Below are 20,401 nucleotides of genomic sequence, written 5' to 3' on the forward strand. Positions count from 1 at the left end.
TTTGGTTGTTCTACTTCATTGTTCGATAACCTTTATACTTTAAACTTATGTAGAAGCAGAACTGATTCTGTCAAAGTTCTGTTGTCATACGAGACATGTTACCCTCTTTCAACCCCCCAGTTAGGTGTTAATTATTTGTTATTGTAGGATACAGCAGGCAAGCGAGCATTTGTTTTATTGTTCACCTTGTGTGTGACCAGTGGGGTGTTTGTAGTGTTAGAGTGGTCATGTGACCTAGCCTCATAGGGCAGCTACTGTGACATCATGAGTGGAATGTTGGCGCTGATGTGACTTGGTTCCCATGAGAAGCCCGGGGAGTAGTTGTGAGTAGCTGGAGGAAGGGGGATGACGCTGCAGGCTGTTCTGTCAGGACTCCCTGAGGAGACTATCGCACAAGCTTAATTTTACTGCGCTTCTCTGCCCTCCTCTGGTGTTAACCTGAGGAATGGGGCTGTATGCTTCAGGGGCTCATGCTCCATCCACTTAACCCAATCTTTCAGGGTAGTAATTCTCCAGTGGTGGTGGTGGTGGTGGGGGGGGGCTACTGGGCATCTAGGTGGGGCCCAGAATCCAAGCAGGTGTCACTGTTTTAAGAGTGGTCCTTGCTACTGGCAGCTTAACTAAAAGATGAGTCAGTGATGACTGAGTGCCCCTGGTTGAGAGTCCTGTGTACTCCACACTACCATGGTTTGAAGTTGTAAGGTTTTCTTATTCTCAGGGGAGCTGCAGTAGAGGTTTACTAGAACATATGAGAGGGAGAGGAGTCCACCATCCACAGACTGCATGCCGCAAGAGCTGCAGGGAACAATTAAAGCTTCAATGAGGGGCCCTAAGCTCCACTCTGCGTCTAATGGACCTTAATCAGGTCAAAAACTCAACACATGTTCTTCGAATGGTTTAAGAGATTACAAGGGAATGTAACCCTCAGAGTCCAAGTGCTCTGCTTACCTCACAGTGATCGGGCCCAAAGAGTGAACAAACCACAAACTCGCTGTTAAGGGGTAAAAGGCCGCTTTAATAGAACAGGTCTGGCAATATAAACACCTTGGCATAAAGCCTTACAAAACTACATAACCTCACTAATACATAATTTTCCTCCTATCCCCTCCCACTCCCTCTAAAGAACCCATTCAACCTACCCCTTATGCCTACCACCTTGACCTGACCTACCCCTTACCCATCCCTTCTAAAATTCCCCTTGCCTTGTGTAAATTCCCTGTCCACTGATTTTTATATCGATCCCTTTCCCCACCCGAAATGCTTCTTGCCCAGAAACCCCCCGCAGCCAGACCTGACTACCAGCGGCAAAAATAATAAAAACCACCCAAAACCCCCCATCCCTACCTACACATCTAATGCTTCATTAACCAAACAAACCCAGACCTGTCCTGTCAAAGCTGAAAAATTAATAAATGCTCAACCTACAACCTCACTAATTACAAAATCGCCTTCAAACAAAAACTTCAAACAAAAAGGAGGGTTTGAAAACAAAAAATCCCACCAAGAACAAAATTGTATGCCAGGGAGGGCGGGCGGGCACGAAGACAAACACGCCTACTGGGTGTGACGACGGCCAAAGAGGCCGCCCACACCCTGCCCCTGTCCTTTATCCTCCCACCAACAACCCGCCCCTTCCTGCACCAACCACCAATCCCCCAACTTGTCAGTGGCCTGTACCACTCAGGCCCGAAAAGCCCGGGGGGAGACCGGGCGAGCCCTCTGCTCCCCCCGAGCCCCCATCGGGCCCAAAGAGTGAACAAACCACAAACTCGCTGTTAAGGGGTAAAAGGCCGCTTTAATAGAACAGGTCTGGCAATATAAACACCTTGGCATAAAGCCTTACAAAACTACATAACCTCACTAATACATAATTTTCCTCCTATCCCCTCCCACTCCCTCTAAAGAACCCATTCAACCTACCCCTTATGCCTACCACCTTGACCTGACCTACCCCTTACCCATCCCTTCTAAAATTCCCCTTGCCTTGTGTAAATTCCCTGTCCACTGATTTTTATATCGATCCCTTTCCCCACCCGAAATGCTTCTTGCCCAGAAACCCCCCGCCACACAGGAAAACCCGGTAGGCGTTTTCCTGCCCCACCCAACCCCCTCTATTTATCCCATAGTTTAACCCCCAAAAGGTCCGCAATCATCATTCGCAACTCAAACAAATAAATCTCATTACCCATAAAGGATAAATGAACCCCATCCTGACGGAAAAAACCCACATCCGAAAAGGTAATATTTTCATGACTCAGCACAGAAAAACCTTGAACTCTACAAAAAGACCTCATTTCCCTATTCACCTTCTTTCTTTGCTTCTCTGTGCCTTGAAAGGAATGAGCCCCCCTCCAGACCCTCCGAGGTACCAGCCCCGTCCAGACAATGTGTGTCCCTGACCACTTCTCCTTAATGCGTAGTAAATCTAACTTCATTGCCTTCAGTAAACCTATACCCAAAAGGGGAACCAAATCATTTTCGCCAAGATGAATGACCAATAAATCCGGGCAAACACCTTGCCGAAACCTTTGTGAAAGAACATATAAAAGCTCTCCCCACCTCATCCCACTCCTACCCACCCAACTAACTTTAACCCTCACACCATCCAAACCCAATTGTCGACCAAAATGCCTCGTCGCAGCCTGCTTCTCCGCCCAGCGAATGAATGAGTGCCCGACGATCCACACCGTACATGCTCCATCTGGACCCCCAACACAACCCAAGTTTTGGATCAATTGATCACTCCTCCCCATTCTCCTGGCTTCTGTTGCCGCGCCGATCCTAAACGAATGAGTCCCGTATAATCCTGGATCCAAACCGAACCGCCTCAAGCACATTTTCAAAACCGCCAAAACCTGAGATGCCGATAATGAAGAACCATCTTGATGTAAAAATACAAACTTTGCAGACTCCGGCAACTTACCTGCAAATAGGAACCACGACCTAACTGGACAATCTTGAGAGCCTGTACGCCGTAAAACAACCTCCTGACCCCTGCCCAACTGATCCCCTTTTGTTTTTCCCAACCACACAACAACCTCTCCTCCACTTACCTGTACATTAGAACGTAATAAACCTTCCCTCCCTTTTAAACCTAACAACTCTGAAATACGAAACGCTCCATGAAAGAGCCAAGCCATGCATAAAGATAACAAACCCACCTCCCATTCTGAAAAGCAGACAACTCCCAGTGCCCGTAAAATGTCCCGCAATAACTGGGACGTGATTGGCCTCCTTCTATCCCACCTTGCACCTCCTGACCTGGCCCAACCCGCTAAGATCCGCCTGCAAATTTCCCCTTCCACTGGATCACAACCCCAAAAATACTTACCGTAAAATGATATTCCCGCCAACTTTCCTGCAATTGTAACAGCAGATAAACCTTTATCAATCAGATGCATAATGAACCGAACCGCCATATCCCGTCTCCTAATGACGACGTCATCCCCCCCAACCAATTCCACAGCTCCCACTTCCAAGAATTCCAACCATGCCTGATCATAACTCTTCCTTGTAGACGGGGCTATAGACCGCTGTACCAGCTCCAACATTCTTAATCTCCTAAAGCCCACAACTCCCCCGGAACCAGCGTCTTCTCCATATCCGCTCCCGGTGCTAGACCACGGAACCTCTGCTACTGAAAACGAGATAGGGCATCAGCAATATCATTATTGATTCCAGGGATGTACTTAGCCTTGAACATAACATTGGATTTTAAGCAATGCAACAAGAAAATACGCAGCAATTTCAACACTTTAACATCCTTCGCCTTTTGTGAATTCACCAAGGCTACCACAGTCTGATTGTCCACATTAAACACCACATTCCGATTGGCCAAATGAGAACCCCATACTACCAGAGCCACAACTAAAGGAAAAAATTCCAAAAAGGCAATGCTATGCTTTGCTTCTTTCCATCTGTCTGGCCAAGCCTCCGCCATCCAATGACCATCCCAAAACAGCCCAAAACCGTGGGCACCAGATGCATCCGAAAACAACTCAACCTGCCAAAACCAATCCGAATCATCAACCAACATGGGAACTCCATTAAATTCCTGCAAAAAACAAATCCACATTCTCAAATCCTCCCTCACCTGAGCCTTAATCCGAATGTGATGATGCGGTAACGTCGCACCCCTCATTGCAAAACCAAGTCTCCTACAAAAGGCTCTGCCCACTCTGACCACCTTACAGGCGAAATTCAAATGTCCTAATAATTCTTGCGCTCGCCGCAACTCCAGCTTATGTCTTTTCACTGTGTCTTCCAAAAGCAAAATCAACTGCCTCACTTTGTCCTGAGGTAACCTCACCTCCATTCTCAACGAATCCAACTCAATGCCAAGAAAGCTAATACATGTCAGAGGTCCCTCCGTCTTCTCCTTTGCCAGTGGAACCCCAAATTCAGACATCAAATCCTCAAAATCCAACAAAATCCTGCCACATGAACCTGTTCCTGCCGCCCCCACAAAGAAAAAATCATCTAAGTAATGTGTCGCCAACCTGTCCCCTCTCTTGTACTGAAAACACCACTGCAAAAACGTACTGAACATTTCAAACAAGGAACAAGAAACCGAACAACCCATTGGAAGCATGCGATCCACATAAATCGCACCCCCGAACTGAATCCCCAACAAAGAAAAATCCTCCGGGTGAACAGGCAATAACCGAAAACGCTGATTTTACGTCCGCTTTTGCCATCTCTGCCCCATGCCCACACTTCCTCACCAAGGCAACAGCTTCATCCACTGATGCATAATGCACAACAGAATCCTCAACAGCGATAAAATCATTGACCGAACACCCCGCTGGCCAGGACAGATGATGTATCAGCCTAAATTCACCTGTCTGTTTCTTTGGAACCACTCCTAGGGGCGAAATAGTCAAGTTGGCCAAAGGCCACTCCAAAAATGGGCCCAAAATCCTTCCCAATTCCAATTCCTTGTCCAATTTTGCCTGAACCACCTCCGGATAAGTCCTCGCCGATTTCAAATTATTGGCCCACCTTCGCACTCTAGGACCTTGATAGCATAAACGGAAACCTTCAACAAAACCACTCCACACAACCTTTGCTTCGTCCCTTCGAGGATACCAACGCAGCCAATCTGAAATAATCTCAAACTTAATAGGCGTAGGGCCCTTTTCCAACAACATGCTGACTTTGGCCTCTGCCCCTGTCACCACCTCTGCTTTGCTGTCCTTGCCATCCCCAGTGTATGCCTCCAAGACACTGAAACGCTGGGTGCCTGCCTCCACAATGGGAGCAGTCATGCCGAAATCTACAGGGCTGCCTATTGCAGAAACTGCTGTTAAACGCCCAGCAAGACCCATTCCCTTGAAACTGCCCTCGCTGCCCAAAACCCACCCCAAATTGGGTGGGACGCCCCTGAAAGGGCTTATATTGCACCGGCAAGCCACTTGCAGTGTGCGTAGTAGGAGCATACCTGGCTGTCCTTAACCACTGCATCCACAACTCATTATCTATTTCCCCCCAAACCTTGGAGGGATCCATCGCCTTTCTTGCACGAAATTCCTCGTCATATCTAAACCACCCAAAAACCCCATAATCCATTTGGGCCCGCCGCACCACATCCATATATTTAAACAAAGCAACACACGAATCCACGTACTTCTCACAATAGACACTTGCATATATCAAAAAAGCTGATGTCCAATTTTCAATATTTGTAGGCACCTTAGGCCTCCGAGCCAACTCCCATTCCTCTTCCTTTGACCCTTCTTTTGCTTGCACCTCTCTATGCAATAGTTTAAACACATCCACAAATTCACCTTTCCAAATTTTATCTTTTAAATTCTGAGTGAGATGCGCCCCCAAAGGCATCGCCACTCCCATGTAAGGCAATTTCTTACCTTTCCCCGAAGAATCCGCACTTATTACACCCTTTTCCTTAACCGCCTCCTGCAAGACTTCTGACTCATCCTCTTTCCGCACCTCCCCCGTGACCTCCGACTTACCTGCCCCATTATCAGTACTGCAATCCACCTGCACAGAAGCGTCAACCCCACCCGAACCACATACTTCCCTCCCATAGCCGCAAACATTTCGACCCAGCCCCAACCCAATCTCACCTCTAGGTAAATTCCCAGCTGTAACCTTGCGACGAGTGCCAGAGCGATCGCCCTGGACCACCTCTGGAACCATTGACTGCAACACCGGTACCGCTACCCTTGCATTTTGTTCTTCCTCGTCCTCTTCATAATCAAGCAGAGTCTCTTCTTGCATGTCGAAACTTGCACCAGCGCCCCAGCTGGTGGAAGGCTGCTCATCTTCCAAAATTGAGCCCGCACTGTGACCCAGCGAACAACGTACACCTGCTTCCCTCGTCGTCGGGTAAACCGCTCCGGAATTTGCCCTCCCTTCTTTCCGGTGTATCAAAGGCGCCCAGGCCTTAACCGGGAAACTCTGTCCACCAGCATGCCGCCCAGCATCCTGATGCACCGTCAAATCACCCGGCCTGCCCGAAAACCGAGGAGCGTCACACCCAGCACTAACCTCTTCAAAAACTGGCTTGCGCCTAACCAACAAAACCTCCTCCTTATCCCTATTCGCACACTTCCCTACTTGACGATAAACCAAACCCTTCACCAAAACACCCTCCTGATCCACAAAATCCACCTGCTCACCCTCCTGCGAAACATTCAGTGAACTGACATTTCCCTCAAAGCTCCTTATACTCGAACTCCTTACCAAACTGGACTCCCTGAAACCAACTGCCTCAGCTCCTTTACTCAAAAAATTCACATCCTGTTCATCAATGCAGCTTTCCACCAAACCAAAAATCTCTTGCCCGTCTTGCTCCTCATCAGAGATAACAATGACCTCCTCAAATCATTCCCTGTTCCCCGTCGCCTCCTGTGTTCCTGCCAAAATCCTTTTCTCCGATGCACTTGCGCCCAAAATGCCCTTTTCCGTGGGCGCCGCCATTTTGATTGTGCCCCCTAAGGTTCTTTTATCTAAAATGGCCGCCTCGCGATCAGCCTCATTTTCCGACGGCAATTGGGCTTGTTTCCCAGCCCGCCCACGACGCATGGAGCCTGACCTGCCCGCGCTGCTGAGCCACGCCCCCTGCCTCTCTCCTCGCAACACCGCACCCACGCGGCCCGCCCCCCTCCCTCCCGCCGACCCTCTCCTTGCCAGTGAGGCTCCAGAGCGCCTCAGCAGATGGCCCGTTCCTCTCCTACGAGGAACCACCGAGCTTGCCGCCGGCCCTAATGACTCCCGCAGCCCCAAAGGTGAGCGCGTGACTTTCCTTCCCTCCACACTTTTGGTTTTACATTTTTTAGCCTTTCCTTGCAGCGAAGAGCAAGCCGCTACCGCAGCACTAACTCCTTGCGCCGACAACCTCCTCGGCCGTTTTAGACCCACCCACGCTTCTTCCAATACTCCCTCTTTAATTAAATCCTCCCTGCCCTCATCCCTCAAAATTTTTAGGGCCTGCACCACCTTACTCAATTCCATTATTTTAGAAAACTAATTAAACAATTCAAACGATCCACCTCAAAAATCACCTCTATTCTTCCCTAAATCAATATTAATCGAAAACTCCGCCCTAAAACGCCTACAACAAGCAGAAAAAACGCCTACCACAAGCCTAATCTCCTCCACAGCACGAAGACAAACACGCCTACTGGGTGTGACGACGGCCAAAGAGGCCGCCCACACCCTGCCCCTGTCCTTTATCCTCCCACCAACAACCCGCCCCTTCCTGCACCAACCACCAATCCCCCAACTTGTCAGTGGCCTGTACCACTCAGGCCCGAAAAGCCCGGGGGGAGACCGGGCGAGCCCTCTGCTCCCCCCGAGCCCCCATTCTGTGAGACATCACAGTTCAGTTACTGTAGTCTGGGTCTCCCGGGGCCTCCGCCTCAAGTGGACTATGCGGGATAACTTGTGTACCAGTAGGGTTGATATGAGGATCGTGCTCCCAGAACAGCATTATGGCAGAGGTTTTTCTGGTAAATTCCCATGTGTTTAGTAAAACTCCACCGGAATCAAACCACACCCATCTTGGAGACCGATGACTGCAGCTACTAATGACTAACTGTGTGATCAGAGAAACCTCTGGAGATGACCGGTAACCCCAGGATTTAAGCACACCATGCACATAACACTTCAAAGCAATTGGGTACATCATCGCTGGAGGGCGGGTCACGAATTCAACTCGCCGCCAAGGTCAGCCGTGTCTAAAGAACGAAAGATTAACTTCAACGCTCAACATGAATAAGGTATGAGCTAGTTGCGAAGGAAAAAATGCATTTGTCTGTGAGGTTCCTCTTCCGAGCGTGCAGTATGCTGAGAAATGTGATGATCAAAAGATGGAAACGTATGCGAATGGAAGGAAATTGTTCTGTGTGTAAATGGATCATGTGACAAGTTACCAGATGTTGTTGAAGTGTAGCGCCCCCTACTTGTGTATGTGTGCATGCAGTGGAGTCACTTGGTAGGTGGGATTCAGTCATGCTGGCACTTAGCGGGCAATAGCTCTTGGACTTGTGGAGCAACCCCCCCCCCCCCCCAACAAGATAGTGTAGAACCCTCTGCAGGCTAGTGTATATAGCGCCAACATTCGGGTATGGGCGAAGTGAGCGAATGCCGATTCACACAGACATGGTAATTCTGAGGTGGGAGCACTGGGTGCTATACATGCTGTTAATTAGTATATAGGCAAAACATGAGCATGTTTATTGTGTTTTAAAGTTATCCGTTACGTATTACGAATGCAAATTCACATCTGCGCAGTTGGTTTGATAGATCACTGCATTTCGACGACAGCAACTGCTTTTTTTAAAAAAAATTGATTAGATTTGTCCCGCTGTGGGTGTCTTTGTCCCGCGTCAGAATGAGGCTGTGCAGTGGGGAGGGTTAGTTCTGCGTTGATACACTTCTTGAAATGCTTAGGACCGGAAGTGAGTCCTCGGGCCGCTGACTCAGCCTGGGCTTCCCCGGGAGTGATGAACTATGATGGGGCCGCGGCATGTTGTCCCGAGCAGCGGGGGCCCTCCCCTGGCTGCAGGCAACTGAGCCCAGATGTGTTGAGAGTGACATAGTGTATAGGGTGGGGCATAATCACAGTTTGTACATGTGTACGTGCCTCTCCTGCCCCCACCCCCCATCAATTTCCGGACCTCCGCGTGCCCCTCCTTCCCCTCAAAATGTTTCCCCCCCACTGTTTACATTTCTTACACTTGGGTTGTGTGTATTCCTGTCAGAAGGCTATTACATTCTTAACTTTGGCAGATAGTTTTTCACAGCCAAAAAATACCTCGAAACTGTAATTTATGCCGCGATGCCAGCGTTGAGCGCGGGGGCGAGCTCCTAATCTCCCCCCCCCCTCCCCCCCCTTTAGCACAGTCCACATTACACTGTGCACAGGCGACTGACTGGGTCCGGGGGGGAGGGCCCCCCTTACTGGTAGTTTGCTGGGGGGAAGGGGCTTCAGTTTCGTTACGCTGTGTGCCAGGTTTGTAGCGAAAGGTCACTATACCACAAGGTGTGGGGTGAATTTTATTATATATATATATATATATATATATATATATATATATATATATAATGCCTGGAGCAAGAGTGATGTGGGTTGCTTCATTGGGTTTAGCACTCTGAATTCCTGACTTTGTGATCGGCCTAAAAAAAGAGGCCTGCAAGCATCATGCTTCTTAGAGTTAAGCCTGCGAACGTAATCATATTTTTAATTGGTGGCTCTCGTGCTTAAACATTTCACTCGGATAAACCAAGAAAGAAGGCAGCGCTACAGGTTGCTTTGAATTTCAAAATTAGTTCACCGATAGACCAAAGCTTAGCAGCAGCTCTTAATATCGAATTATGCAGATTTAGTGCAGGGAAATGTTCAAATATCTGCTGAAATTAGAGAAAATGGGCAATGAGTCTAAAATGGGCAAGCATTGATTTCCATTTAGCAATGTATAAAATGACAAACTCAATTAGAAAATGTATGTAAATGTAAAATAGGAATTCAAATAGGACATAACCAATATTTAGTACACAAAACGTGTGAAAATAATATATAACAATCAGCTGCCAGGTTTCACTAAAATACCATGTTTTTAGTCATGTGCCATTATTATACCAATTATGTCTGTTGGCTTCATTTGACTCGAGCAGAATAACCTGAGTGACTTGAAGGAGCAAAGCACAGGGCTGAGTAGATGGTGGTTTTGAAAGTGGAGAGACTGGCGTACCTAGATGCCATGGATGGATGGGTGTGCAGACTGCAGTTTGTTACTGGAAGGCAAGCAAACTGACAGCCTGCCAGCACCCGACAGAAGAGGTGCACCCATGCAGGGACCAAGGACTGGATTGGGTATACACCGTCCACCCCAAATCGGACTTCCTCCTCCACAGAATAGCTAAGTATTGGGAGGGGGGGGGGTCGGTCTGTATGTCTGTCTTGCTGCTGGTACTCGCTTGCTCTCCTGCCCTGCCTACCAGGTCTCGGCCCAGCCCCATGGGCCCACTGGCCACCAGCTCTTTCTGCGGAGCGCAGTGGCACCCCCATCCACTCATTCCATTTCACACGCTTTACCTCTAAATAATGTGGCTTCCTTTTATCATTTTTTTTCTGTGGACCTAATGCGTGACAGTTGTATATTTTGCTTTCTGAATACTCCACTTAAGAAGGAGAAACATTCATATTATTAAAACAGATAACAATTTTTGTTTACCTAAGTCAGTTGTTACTGACCTTAGCACTTGTAATTTTACTAAAAGCGCAAAAGCATTGTTTTTCCCTCCAACACTCCCAGAAGAGTCACCCAAGCCCTCCTGCCCAGAAAGCTGGACTACAACAATGCACTCTATGCACCGGAATCACTGCGCAACTAAGTAGTAGGCTTTAGACCACACAAGTAAACGGCCAGGCTCACCTTCAACCTCCCGTTTTATACTCATCACCTCCGAGCGCCACTGGCTCCCAATCCACAAACTCTTCACGCACACATACAAAGCCTTACACAGTGTTGGTTCCATGCACGTCAACAACTTCTTAAGATTCCACAAACCTACCAGGCACCGCTGGTCGTTCAAACTCACTCCAGACCCTCCACTGAGGCCCCCCCCCAGTCCTGCATATGTAGCACCAGATCTAGCAGGCGTGAGGAGTCGCCTACCCCTGCACATCCGAGCCACCTCCCCAGTGCTTGAATTCCACAAGAAACTGAAGACTCCTAGACCCGGACTTGGCCTGGCCCATACAGCTCCTGCGTCTGAAGCAGGATACCATCCCGGGTGATCTATGCAATTACACATAACATACAATGCACTAGTTTACTTTTAAAATATGACTGCACGGAGCATATGTGTTTATTAAAAAAAAAAAAAAGGCCAGAGGAAGTAGGGTTCAGACTGCAATCTGTGAAATATTTGCTTCATCCATTTGACCAGCCTGTGTGATGCTGGGCAGATCATTTAACCACTACAGACAGTGGGGTAGCGAAACTTGGGACCTTCCCGCCGCCCAAAACCCTGGTCCCATTCAGGGAATTTCCCTCTGTCCACTGCCCAACCCTCTCTCCACCGCAGGGGCTGCAGAGGCCTTTGTTAGGCCCTTGACGGCAAACCTTGTTTCAAGGGACATTAGATGAAGAGACTGGTTTCGCAGAGTGCACCACGAAGAAACGGCTTGCATGTTTCAAGGACCTATGATGTACACATTGATAATCTTGTTTACATTTACAGAGTGCACCACATGCTGAATTGTCCTTCGACACAAAGATCACTTGTGAGAGTATTCCTAGGGTCTGCCTTAGACCTTCTGCTTCAAGTTAAACATACCCTTACAGCGCATAGTAAGGCACGTAAGAACGGGTGCGTTTGGGGCGGGTCCATTTCAAATGAAAACTTAGGGTCCGGAGTGAGGTGTGTATCTGAAATATACCTATGTACACACTAAGCCTAAAATTAGTGCATGTTTGAGGTTTTCTTTTTAAGGGAAAAAAAAAAAAAGATTTTTGGAAGCCTCTGAAGTCTGTACTAGCGAAGCTTGCAGGCTGATTCCAGAAAGCGGTGGGAACAATATTGAACTGTCTGAAATGTTTCACATGGTCTTTTATATTTGTTGATGGAAACCTTTAATGGTAAATGTTCCAGCCAAGGCTGAGGCTAGTGCCTGAGAGCAGTAGCCTCTTGCTTTGAAAATATTCTGTGTATATGACAGTTCATGAACTTGAGCCGAATTGGCCCAACTGTATGACACCGCGATTGGTCAGATCTGCAAATGGGAATTCCAGGGATTCGAATGATCATCCAGAGGTCTATTAAAGTAGCCGGTTCCCAGTAATCGATAGCCATGTAAGCTGCATTTGCATCTCTTAAGAGGCATACTTTCTTAAGTTTCATATAGAGTACTTACGATGTGTATGTGGCGTCATAGCGATGCTGGCTGGCTAAAATGCGAGTTGTGATGTTGTCTCAAGTTTTGTGCAGTGGTAGTATGCCCTTAAGATTGCTTTTGGTACACTGTGTAATGCTACTGTTGAACACTGAGCTCAGTTGTAGGTAGACCAGGAATACCCTTTTAAGCATGTTGAGTTGGCCATGAGTTAGTCATTTGTTGGTCATTGAGGTGAAGTGTGACTTTAGTGTGGTGTGTGATCTGAACATTTTGCTGTTTGCCTATGTATCCCTGAGGTTGCTCCTGAACTCGTTGCCCAGTGACTTGTATCAGTGGCATAGCCAGTTGAATCTGGTGGGGCCAACATAACTGACTAGACCACATATCAGTCCTGTGTTGATGTATGTGAAATTATTTGTCTAATGAGCTCTCTGAGATTTGGTGTCAGGGCTGTTGGGAGTAACATTCTAGCCAACTAAATGACACCTCTGAGGTGCTTTAGATGTTTTCGAGGTGTTCCTCCTAAAGTTATTAATCCTAACCTTTCGTTATTATAAAGTTGTATTTAAATGCCCTTAATGGACTTGTGTGGGTGAGGTGAACCACAGTTTAGAGCAAATCATGTGCGTTTACTCTACCATACTCAAGAATAAAAGTGCAGCATCTCGGTTTATTATTTCCTGTAAATCGCCCACAGCCTTTTGAAGATGAGCGGGCTCTAATAAGTGGTCGCACTTTTCTATACCTCTTTGGCCCTGGGACCAATCTGACTTTACATACTACTTTGGGTATGGTTGAGGGCTGCAGGCCCTTCGACACATGTGAGGGCACGTTGCTGGACATATTCTTGGAGACATTTCTTCAACGGTTGTTCTTTCAGTACTTGTCTCGCAGTGGTGTCCATTTTCCTTAACCATGATCCTTCTCAGATACGGAACACCAGGAGTGGAGTTCACAGGTTTGCACAAGGAAACTGCAACAGTCACACAGATGCACTTCTTACCTGGACAGGTAGGCCACCCCCTGTTTTCCCCACCTTAGGTATTCTACCCCCTCTTTCATTCAGTGTTGTTCGATGTGTTACCATTTTTTGTTTCTTTCTTTTTGCAACCTTGTTTGAAACATGAGATTTTGCACTCTTTATTCTTGCACTTAGTACAGTCTTTGGAATTTGGCTTATTCTGGTTTTGAGCTGAAATCTAAAGGTCACCGGGGTAACAGGATCACCGTTGACTTGAGCAGACTTAAAAATTCAGATGCTAAAGACAGCGGCCGTTGACAGTGGAGTGCTTCTCCCACCTTTATTTGCCCTTATAATCTCAGGCCATCAGGTGTCAGTATCCATGCTCCTGTCTGGATAGATAGAGCTCCTGCATATGAGGAGTTGGTGCCTGCTACACTGGATTGTGAAGTGCAACACTTCCAGATGTACAGCAGCAGTCTGTGCCAAGCAGGCAGTGTATAGGATGTGTATAATGTGGTATTTTTTCCTTTCATTCTTTCAGGAGGGAGGGGAGCGTGGTGGGGCACATAGTATGGAGGCAGAAATGTCTTAATGTCCTGTTCTCGGTCCAGTGATGTTGGTGCAAAGTTACCTAACGTTCCCATACTCTTTTTGCTCTAATCTGTTTCAGGGGCAGCTTCTTTCCTTGCTGGATGATAACACTTTGCACCTCTGGGAAATTTACCACCAAGATGGCGTCTCCCATCTGCGGGAAACTCACAGCTTCGTCCTTCCAGGAAGACCAGGGTTCGACACCACTAAGTACTTCCCACCACTTCTCCTTTCTGTTGTGTTTACATGGAGGCCGGGCAATGGTGTTGGGGCGGTGGGCACTGGCGGTGGCGATTGAGACTTACTGAAGTACTCGATCTGCTGTGAGCAATGTAAGGTGAAAGCTAAATCCACCTAATGTAACTGGGGAGCCCCGATGGACAAGTTTGACATTCCGACCAGCAAACCTTGCTCCTTTCTAGCTTAGACTCGTGCAAGGCTGCGAGGTGAAAGCAGACCCTAAAAAGATAGACTGAGAACTACAAGATTTTTAGCTAAAGAAGTATGACAGGCTACACCAGTGCCACGCTCCTTCACCTACAGTTTTTGCCATTGTTGTTTCACGTCTGGGGCATGTTTGTAGATCGAATGGTTGAAGTCTGGCTTAAATTTGAGCAGTATTTTTGAAAATGGTCAAAAATGTTTTTCCTTCCAGCTTCATGAACTTATCAAAATGAGAACTTTTGAATGAAAATCCAAATAATTATTTTCTCACTGCAAACATTTGTGAGTTTGCAACTTTTAGGTGTGTAAGAAATTCGCATACTTTACTTTCACATAATTACGTAAAATCATAGGTAAATTATGTGTAATTACATAAAATGCAAACTGGACATTTAGCGTTAAATTTTAGCATGAACTGCATCCTTGCTCACTTTTTTGATGCAAACTTTTTTTTTTTTTTGCTTAAACAAAGCAAGTCCTGCAAACAATAGCCTCTTGCTTTCTGGTTGCTCGTATTGTGCCTACGCTATAAATTTGCCACAAATGATGGTGTTATTACGTGATATGGTGGAATTTTGCATAATGTGAAATTCACAAAATTACGCCAGTGTAATTTAAATTTCGCCAGAGCCTGCTTGATTCATCATCGATCTATCTCTGTGTTTTGGCAGACTTTCTTGTCAGTTTTTATTATAATTAATATTGTTGGATTTCTGTTTCTCTCATTCTTTCTGTAAACAGTCCGCTCTGAACATGCTCATCAGTTCTGTGACCATTATAGAGTTACGAACACAACCGCTTCTGGGAGTTGACTGTTCAAAGCCTCGCCCGTTGTGTGGTCTGATAGAGCATATGTAGTTTTTTTTTTTTCTTTAAGGATACCTGTATGACGAATTAGGCTAGAGAGAAATTGAGCCTCAGATGGTGGTGAAATATTCTATTCCTTTAATGGAAAATGTTTAACTGAAAGAAACTGACCATATGATGAAGGATCTGTGTGGGGTAAAAGGTTGGATTACAAGATGAAATAGAAATTATTTCATGGGGTACAAAAAAATAATAATATATATACACACACACACACACACACACACACACGAGCAAAAAAGCCAAATGTTTTAGTGCATCAAAGGTTTGGCACTCAGTGATACAAATCACTGCCTTAGGGTTCCTGTATTAACTTCAGAACCTGAGCTGCCAGGTTCTTAGTGCAAGTCGACTACAAACACCCAAGAACCCACCGTTCCAAGCACCACCCACCTCCTCCACACCTGGACCCCCGTCAACATAGAGGACACCGCCACCACCATCGCCTCCATCCACTCCGGATCACCATCGGACCCCTGCCCACTCCATATCTTCAATAAGGCAAACATCATCATCGCCCCCCACCTCTGCAAAACCATCAACAGCTCCTTCGAGTCAGCCACCTTCTCAGAAAGATGGAAGCACGCAGAAATCCACGCCCTGCTGAAGAAACCAAAGGCAGACCCAGACGGCCCCAAGAACTACCAGCCAATCTCCCTCCTCCCCTTCCCAGCCAAGGTCATCGAAAAAAACGTAAACAGCCAACTATCCCGGTTCCTGGAAGACAGCAAGGTACTCGACACCTCCCAATCCGGATTCCGCAGAAACCACAGCACCGAGACTGCACTCATTGCTGCCACAGACGACATTAGGACCATGCTCGACGAAGGAGAAACAGCAGCACTCATCCTCCTGGACCTCTCCGCAGCTTTCGACACGGTATGTCATCACACTCTCCGCACACGCCGCCACAACGCTGGAATCCGCGACAAGGCCCTCGACTGGATCTCGTCATTTCTCTCAGGCAGAACCCAGAGAGTCCGCCTCCCACCGTTCCTGTCAGAAGCCTCCAGAATCATCTGTGGCATTCCCCAAGGATCTTCGCTCAGCCCCACGCTCTTCGTTTACATGGCCCCCCTCGCCAACATCGCACGAACCCACCACATCAACATAGTTTCCTACGCAGACGACACTCAGCTCATCCTCTCCCTCACGAAAGACCCTACAACTGCAAAGAACAACCTCCATAACGGACTTCACGCCATCACCAGCTGGATGGAATCAAGCCACCTCAAGTTAAACACAGACAGGTCCGAAATCCTCATCTTTGGCACCAACCCCTCAACTTGGAATGACTCCTGGTGGCCCACCTCCCTAGGAAACGCGCCCTCAGTCACCACCCATGCACGCAACCTAGGCTTCATCTTGGACTCCACACTCAGCATGATTCAGCAGGTCAATGCCGTCTCCTCTTCCTGCTACAACACTCTCCGCATGCTCCGCAAAATCTTCAAGTGGATTCCCGTCGAAACCAGGAAAACTGTCACCCATGCCTTGGTCAGCAGCTGATTGGACTACGGAAACGCCCTATATGCAGGAATAACAACCAAACTCCTAACAAAGTTGCAAAGAATCCAGAACGCATCCGCCCGCCTCATTCTGGACATCCCACGCCGCAACCACATTTCCCCCACCTCAGAGACCTTCACTGGCTATCAGTATCAAAGAGGATCACCTTCAAACTCCTCATCCACGCACACAAGGCCCTCCACGACACAGGCCCAGCCTACCTCAATGACCGACTCACCTTCCACACCCCCACCCGCAATCTTCGCTCCGCCAGCCTCACCCTCGCCTCCATCCGCCACACCACCGCCGGAGGAAGATCCTTCTCTCACCTAGCCGCCAAGACCTGGAACTCCCTACTGCTCCACCTTCGCCAGACCCAAGATCTCTTGACATTCAGGAAACGCCTCAAGACATGGCTCTACGACCAGTAGCTACCCCCCCCCCCCCCTAGCGCCTTGAGACCCTAACGGGTGATTAGTGCGCTCTATAAATCCTTGATTGATTGATTGACTGCGTGATACTAATAGATTTCCATTGAGCTATAGTCAGAAGATACTCTGAGTGACAATGTCCTAAATTTGAGTCTGGTTAGTACACTTGCTGAAGCAGCCTTGTAGGTGGGTGACTGGACTTACATTAGGTAGAGGTCGGGCTCTTATAGAAGCCCAGCACACACTAACTGCTCTGCAGTAGTCGTGTTCTATCTGACCAATTCTATAGGGCCTGTGGGACTCGAAGACATTTAGTCAAATGCAACAAGTGTTGCTTCTGTTTTGTAAATCCAGGAACCCGGTACAATGCCAGCTCACCGAATTCCCAAGTAACTGCTCTTATGCATTGACTTTCATGGGATACCTCGTTTAAACACTCATTGGCCTACTCTTGGTGAATGGTGTGGGGGCAAAATGACTAATTCAGGCAGCACAAGTATTACTATTACTGTAAAATCTATGTGCTGTTACTTGTTTGAAATGACATAAACCTTTTATTATGTCTTACTTAGTGTTTGGTGTACGCAGTCTTTATGTATTGCAGCTTTTCTTTACAGCTTTGGGCTAATTCCAAGGAAAACTAGGATCCCAGTCACACCTGTACTCAAGATTTGGCCACATTTAGTCTCTGCGAATGGAGTGCGAGTGTGTGTCTGTCTTAATATTTTGCTTTTCTTGGATTGTTCAGTGTCTTGCAAGCGTCTAGGGTGCCCAGAGGTTGCTGATGGGGCTTGGGGTTGGAGGGGGTGTAGTTTTCCTACTGTAGTCCTACAGCTGTGCACACAAAGCCGGACATGAAGGGCTGGTCTTTTAGGCAGTGCAAGCCCTGGATCAGCGTCTCTGGATGGGTTGGAGATGGTCACAGCAGTAACGGGCTGATGCTTGGAACAAGCTGACCTCACATCTGCAGCAAGTGCGGCATGGTACCCTTTGTGCTCAAGGTGTAGTGGCCCACCACCACATGAGGTGTGGTGTCGGGTTGCAGTCAATCAGTCTCTCATTCTCCACTGACCGCAAGTCTGGGGTGGAAATGTGCAAACATTGGCCTCATGGCTGCAGTGTTGCTTCATTGGGATAGTATAGTTGGTCAGCTGTCTGGCATCAGGCTTTGTAATGGAGTTGCTTTTGATTCAGTCCAACATGGCGCAGAGGACCTCTCTGCAGTACAGGCACACTGGATCTCGGAGTCCAGCGAGCTCCGCAAGGCTGGGTTTGAGCACACAGTGTAGTCTGCCTCTCTTAGGAGGGTGGACCAGTGAAGGCCTTTTCTTTCCTTAGTCGTAAGTAAGTGGTTCTTATTCCTTAAAAGTTGGACTGCCAAGATTTCTGTGTCTTGTTCTTGCTACATAAATGTGCATTTCTTATCAAGTTGAAGATTCACCTTGGACAGGTGATAAGATCAGCGTATACCCATGAACTCGGAAAAGTTGCAAAAACCAAATATTTTCCAGATTGAAAATTCCACCCTAACTTTGGAAGGAATGAATCGCACCACAGCGCACTTGGTTTCATTGCACCAAAGCTCTTTAGCATCTATTGTCGGGTGAAACTGCCATAATTCAACACAAATAACAGGACTCCGAGGAGGGGCAGGCTGTCCATGGCTTTCTGAAAGGGATGTGCGCCCCTGCATTGTTTCAAGGCCATGGTCGTTGTTCAGCTACTGCTCTGACCAGGTCGCACTGACGAGCTACAACTATCTTGATTTGGCACAGTGCAGTAAAAGGTCCCTTGTCCATTCTGATGATTCAAACTAGAGGACGCGCAAAGCTTTGTAAAGAGTTCCATATGGAGTGAAAAATCAATGGAGCAGCCCAGGGGAACATGAGGAGACCGCCAACCCATATTACCACCAACTCTAGGCAGCACAGTTTAACTTTAAAGGCCACACACAATGGCAAACTCGTTTGGGGGGGTGAGGAGGATACCTTACCTCATATGTTACTTAGCCATGCTTATGAGGAACCCAAGCGTGATGGACTAGGCAGCATTAGTTGGGAGGGATAGTGGCATTCTACCCTCTGTGGTCCCCACCGTTATAATCAGCTGCCAACATCGGTGCAAGTGTCGGGCACTGGCCCTGGGAGGCCAGGCAGTTGCCATGCTAAAAGTAGTGCCATATGGGGTGGGCCCCAGCCATAAGATTGGGTCTAGCATTCGGATACTGGCTATTGGTCACTAACGGAGAGTACTTGTCAGCATGGTTATCTTTGGTTTCCTGTACAAGAAAGCATACTGGGCCTGCCAGCTCATTAAATGAACAGCAGAGTGTTTCGTGGGCTCTGCCACAAGGGCCATTTGACCATACACCTTCTGTTCAGAGGACCTCTGTGTCCCCACTACAGTATCCATGTGATACGTGCGCTTACTGAGAGACCTGGGATGCGTACCTGCATCTCTGAAGCTGAAAGAGGCAGACTTTCTGCGTGCACACATTTTGTTTTCGAAATTAAAATAGCATGTGTATTGCCTGCTTAGCGCAGACTAGACATCTTAAAAGGCAGAACACATTAAACTGCGCGCCAAACTTTGCGTTGCTGGCAACCACATTTAAAGTGTAGTGCGCTAATAGCTTTACTCAGTCATTCCCTATTGTATCAAGGGTGGTTTACTTCTGTCTTTTTATTTGAAATATGGGTGCACAGTGGTAGTTGCAGTGTTTGCCTCATTTGGCTCAGTTGGTCTAGGACGCTTGATAAGAGGAAAGCTGAGAAAAAGATGCATGATGTTCACATGCATGGAATTATCTGGCAACCTTAAGTGTGACATGTTGGTCCTACAGATATTTCAAATAAAGAGAGGGGATCGGAGGATTTTATGGTCCAGTGTACACCCTCCAGTCAACCTGATAATATAATATAATACACTGTTCCAAAATGAGCGAAAGGAAAAAAGGGAAAGAGTCCTGATAATCAGGAGCACAAGTCCTCACACACCACATTTGGTGTCATGCTTCATCATCGGACAGCTCCTCGTCAGGCCGGCACTGCAATGCCTGACGGGCACCCCCCCCGAAGGGGGGCTCTTTGCCGGGGATCTTTTTGTTAATGATGAAGCTGCGGGACCAAGTGTGGGTCCCAGAAAGAGGGAGGACAAAACAAGAAAAAAAGGTAAAATTGGCTCAAAACCCTCACTAAATCATTTATTGCTTGCTGTTGGGAATTGGTC

At 47.5% G+C, this 20,401-nt stretch overlaps 1 protein-coding gene across 2 annotated transcripts in view; it reads left to right on the forward strand.

Moving 5' to 3' along the window:
* The window catches only part of LLGL1 (LLGL scribble cell polarity complex component 1), a 261,337-nt gene that overhangs the window by 108,036 nt on the left and 132,900 nt on the right, over nt 1-20,401 (forward strand). The window contains exons 3-4 of one of the 2 annotated variants that reach the window (XM_069210096.1): nt 13,297-13,378; nt 14,002-14,132. In XM_069210096.1, the coding sequence (XP_069066197.1) occupies nt 13,297-13,378; nt 14,002-14,132 (213 nt within the window). The remainder of the gene's footprint in view (nt 1-13,296; nt 13,379-14,001; nt 14,133-20,401) is intronic. The other variant, XM_069210097.1, reaches the window with a different exon arrangement.

Source organism: Pleurodeles waltl, chromosome 10 (genome assembly GCF_031143425.1).
Source record: "Pleurodeles waltl isolate 20211129_DDA chromosome 10, aPleWal1.hap1.20221129, whole genome shotgun sequence".
Lineage (NCBI taxonomy): Eukaryota > Metazoa > Chordata > Amphibia > Caudata > Salamandridae > Pleurodeles > Pleurodeles waltl.